The following is a 6454-nucleotide window of genomic DNA, read 5'->3' as shown; positions in this document are numbered from 1 at the left end:
AATACCATACAGGATGTCGTACTAGTCAAGGCACTGGAATGAAATATTTCGATACCGGTACCGTTTCGTGTACTGTTTCAGGATAGTCGATATATAAATAAATTATATATATAAATTATATTCCAAAATAATAGTCTATATATGAATAAATTATATATAAATACATATATATAAATTATAAATAGTCTAGTCTGAATTGAGAGTAAAAAAATAAGCTTGTAGTTTGAAAAAATGAAAAAAAAAAATTAAAGGCCGAAATATCGGCCGATACAGGTCGAAATACAAACCGGTACAGGCCAAAATATAGATAAGTATTTGGGCCGATACGAAACATATATGATACATATACTGGCCAGTACGGTACGAGATTAAAAACAATGGTCTTTGGTGCTCAAGGTTTGAGTTTTTTACTTGAGTTTTGAGACTCGATTCAACCTCTAAAATGATATAACTTATCCCACAAATTTCTTTTGTCCATAAAAAGATTCCACCTAATCCAAAAATTATTTAATGATTTTAACTTAATTAGCAAGACTAATAAAAATTTGATATCCGCCAAAATAAAAATTTGGGCCCATCATCTTTTCCAAAATTTACTCGTTAGTCTCAAATGAATTTTTCACACGAATAAACCTAAAAACTTTTAGAATGCGAACTTGGTGCGGAGCCCAGGTGTTACATTATTAATTATGTGATTTTAAATTATTAGAAAACTCTCTCATGTTATGTTTTATCTGTTAAACTATTATTTAATATTACATTATAAATGTTATATAGAAGATGATTAATAGCAATTTTCGACAAAGAAAACATGACTTGAGTCAGCTCATTTAAAAAGATAAAAAAAATGACTGCATCCAACTTGGTTGTTGCATGTCTCATTCATTCTGTTGTGAAAATAAATAACAAGGTAATGATGACATAATAATCATTCAAGTATCCAAATTCCTAAACTCACTCAATTTTCACTCATTCACAGACTCTCTCTCTGTTCTGTGCATGAACTGAGACCTACTCTTGATCAATGCTCCTCAGAGGGAAACATGAGCATGACTAATCTGGGCTGGTACGGCCTACCTTTATCATCTCTCTCTCTCTATATCTCCGACGTCCCTTTTGTCTCTCACCGACTATTCTACTGTACCTTTCTCTCTGCCATCTATTTATTACTCACTTTCAGACCCAGCCCCTGCCTTAGCCTCCCAACAAAAGAAACACACTGATCAAACAACTCAAAGTTAGAGAAAAATGCCCCCAGCAACTTCACCAAGATGGTGCCCAACCCCAGAGCAAATCATGATCTTGGAAGAGATGTACAGGAGTGGGATTAGAACTCCCAATTCTTCTCAGATTCAAAAGATCACTGCCCACCTCTCTTTCTATGGTAAGATTGAAGGCAAGAATGTCTTCTACTGGTTTCAGAACCACAAGGCAAGAGACAGACAGAAACTCAGAAGGAAACTCAGTAAGCAATTGCAGCAACAGCAACTCCATTATTATAATCATGAGCAGCTTAATCAGCAAAACCAACTCTTTCTTGGCTACCCTGATAATCATGATCAGTTTCATGGTTCTTCTGCTCTTCAACAACTTTCCCATGAAAACTCAGTTAGCTTTCTTCCTCAGGTAATCTATCTTAATTCTACAATATTTCTTCTACTTTCTTTTTTCTACTTATCATCGATAGATGGCTTTGATGATCTACATTTAGAACGAGAGAATATTCTCCTTTAATTCTTACCCTTACATAATATATTCGAATGTATACCTATGAATACACTTGTACAATAATGGGGATGCTTACTCTTCTAGTACAATTCTTTTCAGTTGCTAAATTAGCTAGCTGCGGTACATTTTGTCAGTTGATCTGCTTCAAGATCCGTAGAGTAGAGCACTGTATTTCTCTCATACACGACAAAATAACCTATGACAGGAAAACACAGTAGTGGAAGAAGGAAAACACATCAGATAAGAGAGTGGTTTGTCAGCCTGAATCCATCCAAATAATGGATGAGGTTAGACGCATGCAAGCACAGTCTTTTGCATGCTCTTCCTGTTGGTAGACATACAAGAATAGTACTCTCTCGCATGCTTTTCTATGTGTGTTCTCTGTTTCTCTTTTTGAGGGGTCGGCTTCTGTCGTCGTCGACTCGTCGTCTTCTTCTTCTTCTTCTTCTTTTCAGAAGGCTTAGATTCATGCTTTTTCATTATTAGAACAAAAACATATAGGAAGTTTCCAGGAAAGTAATGACTGCAAGCAGCTTCACGAGCGACACAATAAACATCACTAAATTCTTGTTGCTCACTCGAATAATTTTTTTGTCGTTTAACTAATACTCTTGCAACAACAAGACAAGTATCTTGTGATTATATATTTACTCCCAATGCACATATATTATACTGATCTACAACCCCTATTTTTTTTTTTTTGAGAAATGATTGTAGTCGTAGAGTACTGGTACAATTTAAAAAAAACAAAGTGAATAAATATGGAATATAAATGTAAAAAAAATATATTTTTTTAATAATACACTCCACTCTTTTTTAAAATGATTGCACGGTATTTCCATACTTTATATACGTAGCATTACTCTTTTTTTTTTTATATATATCTAAGTATATATCTATTTATTCACAGAACTCAAATTAACAGAAGTTTAACATCTAATTCACTTTCAAATTAAAAAAAATAGAAGATAAATTGCACATTTCATTAAGATTTAAATCTTAATGAAATTTGTAAATTACAGTTCATGTATTAGTCAATTTTTTTTTTTAATTTCGATGGCCATATTTAATTAGGGTCACCTATTTTCTTTAATAGCCATATTTTAAGTAATTAGAGGTAAAGTATTAATTTTTAATTTATATTTTAATAGTTTAATTACCTGCAAAATACAAGTCCTGCATATATATGAGTTATATTTATGGAGTGTTTCGTTCACTCCGAAATCTTTTTTATATGAAAATGTATATATATATATATATATTACTCTGGTTGACAGAAGAGTTCATATACTTTGGAAAGGAAAAGGACAATTAAATTATTTAGTTTTATTCCTGCTTCGAATTCTTTAATTTATTTATTATTTTCTGGAATAGGGAGGAAGCCGAGATGTAGGTAGTGCATCAACACAAGCGACGCAAGATATAACGTGGAAGCAGGTGGATATCCCTGATGATCAGATGGGCGAGATAGACAACTCAAAGATGACAACGTATGACTATGATTGGAATAAGGAGATCATGGTGGAAATGGATCCAATATTTTCACCACGTTGCCCTACTTCCCTCCAGACCCTTCAACTCTTCCCTGTTACAGCCACCAATCTCAAAGAAGACTAGTGCATTACCACCAAGCATCTCTAGCATTCTGCGCTTCACTAACCAAAACCCACTGCATGAAAATCCTCTCTCTCTCTCTTTCTCTCTCTCTCTCTGATCTGTGATGCCATAGAGATAGCTTTTTTAATATTTCTGTACGTGACTTTTTATTTCTCTGTCTTGGTTTCTGCAATGCTTCTAGCTAGGCTTATAAAGATCTCAGTTGTCTAGCTAATGAGTAATGGTCCAAATTCCAACATATTGTGTACTATGAACATGTGTTTGCAGTTTGCACTGTGTTAATTTCATGAGTTAAGAAATCTGCGTTGGGGATCAGAATGGAGTTGTTTTCTTTCTGATCTATTGGTTTGGAGCTTGCTTGCCTAGCTTCATGCAATCTTAAAGCTGCCATATTATATCACTGTCACCAGACAGACCATGCAGCTTTTTGTTGGTCTTGGATCTTTCAGACAAGTCAATGCATTACTGTTATATATATATAGAACGTGAATATGAACACTGCTGAAAGTACCAAATTTAGAATATTACTGAAATTAATTATAAACAATCACGCTTTACCGTTCAAACTACGTTTTCTAGCAAAATCACCATTAAATTCATTAATGGCATCAAATTCACTACAACAAATACTAGTCTTCGCAAATAAGCCATGATTTTAGATTTCCTCGTGGGAAGATGAGTAAGGAAGAAATCAAATGGCACCAATATACTATGAAAGACCCGGATCTAGTTTACAGATATAATCAAATAGGGAAGAGAAGAGATCTTTTGGGGTTGAACGTGGTGGACTCTAGCTGTGAGAGTGATTCCGAATCGTGAACATTGACTCTCTGCTCACTGCGAAAGTATCTCCACCAAGCCATAATTTTCTCAACCCACAAGCATCGATCAGGGGATTGATTTTATGAAATGAGCTAAATTAACAGAGGTTTCAGAAAAATTTAGGAGAAATCATCTGATCAGAACATAATTTTTACCACAGAAATCGTATTTCACAAAGAGAAGTATGTTCCCTCTTCCCACCGTCACCTTTGTCCTAATTTATCGCTCATTTTACACTGAACGTGTAATATGTGGGTATTATTTGTTGTGGCGACTTTTGCTTGGCACAAAAGGGTTGTTTTCCCACCGAATCTCAATCGTCAGTCATGATGTCGCTGCAACAACCTTAATCATTTTCCACGCACAGGCTTTGTGTGACCAACTAAGTATTTTCCACCATGGTTTGCCTTGGGGGAAAAAAATTGTGGGAAAAGGCCAAATTTATTGTAATGTACAGAACTATAAGAAGTTTGTTTAATTTAATGGTGAAAGTTATAGTGGCTATCAAGACAAACGGACGCTATGTATGTATGTATTTATGTATTTATGTATATATAATATAAGTGTGCAAGTCCAATATAATCCTTTTGTAAAAGATCTATCTCTTGTCTGGTACTACATGGTTCAAGATTAGTGCTACAGCCACATGAAAGATATCCCACAAAAGTTGTTGATGCATTTTTTGTACATGCTTGAAAGAAAGGAGGAGCCATCCAGGTCCGGCTCTTCCATTAAGCAAGTTAGGCAATTGCCTAAGGCCCCTAATAGAAGAAGACCCCAAAATATATATATATATATATATATATATATAAAGTAGAGTTTTTAAAAAAATATATATACCCAATAAAAAATTTTAATTAACTCAATGAGAATGAAAATATAAATAAGATCAAATAGATATTATATCATTATTAGTTTTTAAAAGTATCACTTATAATAATTATTTTACCTATTCTCCTGATAAGAATACACTTCCCTTTTGTCATTATTAGTTTAATATATAATTAATGTGAAAATTATAAATAAAAAAAATTAATTTTCCAGTGTTCATAAAAAGTTTTTGTATAATCCTTTGAAGAGGCAAGGGCCCATTTTTTTTAAATGTGTAAGTTGCTTATAGAACTTTATTGACAATAATGATTATAATTGTATCTAAGAATCTAAAGTACTTGTAAAACTAGATTTGATAAAATTCTCTATAAATCAAAAATTTTCTAATAAAGATTAAAGTCAGTTATTAATTGAAAATGTGGTATAAAATCTTAATCAATAATTTTACTTTACAAAATGATAGGAATTATTTTTAAATAAAAATATAATATAAAAAAATAAATTCATTTAATTTTACTTAAAAAAATAAAAAAAGCCTCACTCAGAATTTTAGCCTTGGCCCCGAAACATATCGAGCCGGCCCTGGAGCCATCCTTGGCCCACGATAGTGGGTTGAGCATTGGTTAAGGGGTCCTTACATTCATTCGTGGCAATAAATAATAAGCAAAATATAAATGAGAGACGCAAATAATACAACAAATAGCAATTTTTGGGACAAGATTTTTTTCAGGGAATTCTATTTGGTGGCAAATAATTAGTTTTTGCTACCAAATTCATGTGGTCATAAAAAGTTGGTCTCAAATATTTATATATGACCATTTTATTCGGATGATATTTTTTTACGGTGAGATATGCATTCATTCGTGATGAATTTGACTCGTGAGAACAACTTACATTACCCACGACTGAACTTTGCATAGGAAATGCTTGTTTTTTAGAATTTCATCCCGATCGTGACTCACATTTACAACTTCAACTCCATTAGAGAATTTTGCTCCGTAATTGCTCATTAATGGGGATCTGCTGGCGAGCCCTAAAATTACTGTTGGATGTAATGGGTTATAGTCATTTGAGTTAAGGAGATCATGTGTTTTGATCAAATTTCTTATGGTGACATGGTACAATATATGTCTGAGAGTGGAATACTATTGTGAATGTGACAAAGGATATACTTATTGTAATGTGGGTTTTCTTTTATTTATTACTATTGTTATCAGGTTACTTGTAGTCTTATTGTGCTTTGCTATTGACCCTTATCTACTACTTACTCTTGCATGCTTTAATGCATTTCTATTTTACTATAGTAAAAGGTGTCTATAATATTAAAACGTGAGTGATATCTTGCCAAACACCAAAGCAGCAATTGGTTCTGTTATGCACATGTTATGAAAGTCATCCAATTTGCAGAGAACTTGGTTTAATTTTTACAAAAAGGAGTGGAAAACAGTTATGTCTT

At 33.0% G+C, this 6454-nt stretch overlaps 1 protein-coding gene across 1 annotated transcript; it reads left to right on the top strand.

The window, feature by feature from the left end:
* The first annotated feature begins 930 nt into the window (after window positions 1–930).
* On the top strand, window positions 931–3660 carry LOC109021929 (WUSCHEL-related homeobox 3-like). The gene is made up of 2 exons (XM_019004669.2): window positions 931–1626; window positions 3103–3660. The coding sequence occupies exons 1-2, from the start codon at window positions 1249–1251 to the stop codon at window positions 3343–3345; spliced, it is 621 nt and encodes a 206-aa protein (XP_018860214.1). The 5' UTR covers window positions 931–1248; the 3' UTR covers window positions 3346–3660.
* Window positions 3661–6454: the final 2794 nt, after the last annotated feature.

Source organism: Juglans regia, chromosome 5 (genome assembly GCF_001411555.2).
Source record: "Juglans regia cultivar Chandler chromosome 5, Walnut 2.0, whole genome shotgun sequence".
In the NCBI taxonomy this organism is placed as follows: Eukaryota; Viridiplantae; Streptophyta; class Magnoliopsida; order Fagales; family Juglandaceae; genus Juglans; species Juglans regia.
The sequence above is the reverse complement of the archived record's forward strand: the minus strand, read 5'-3'. Positions and strand labels throughout refer to the sequence as shown.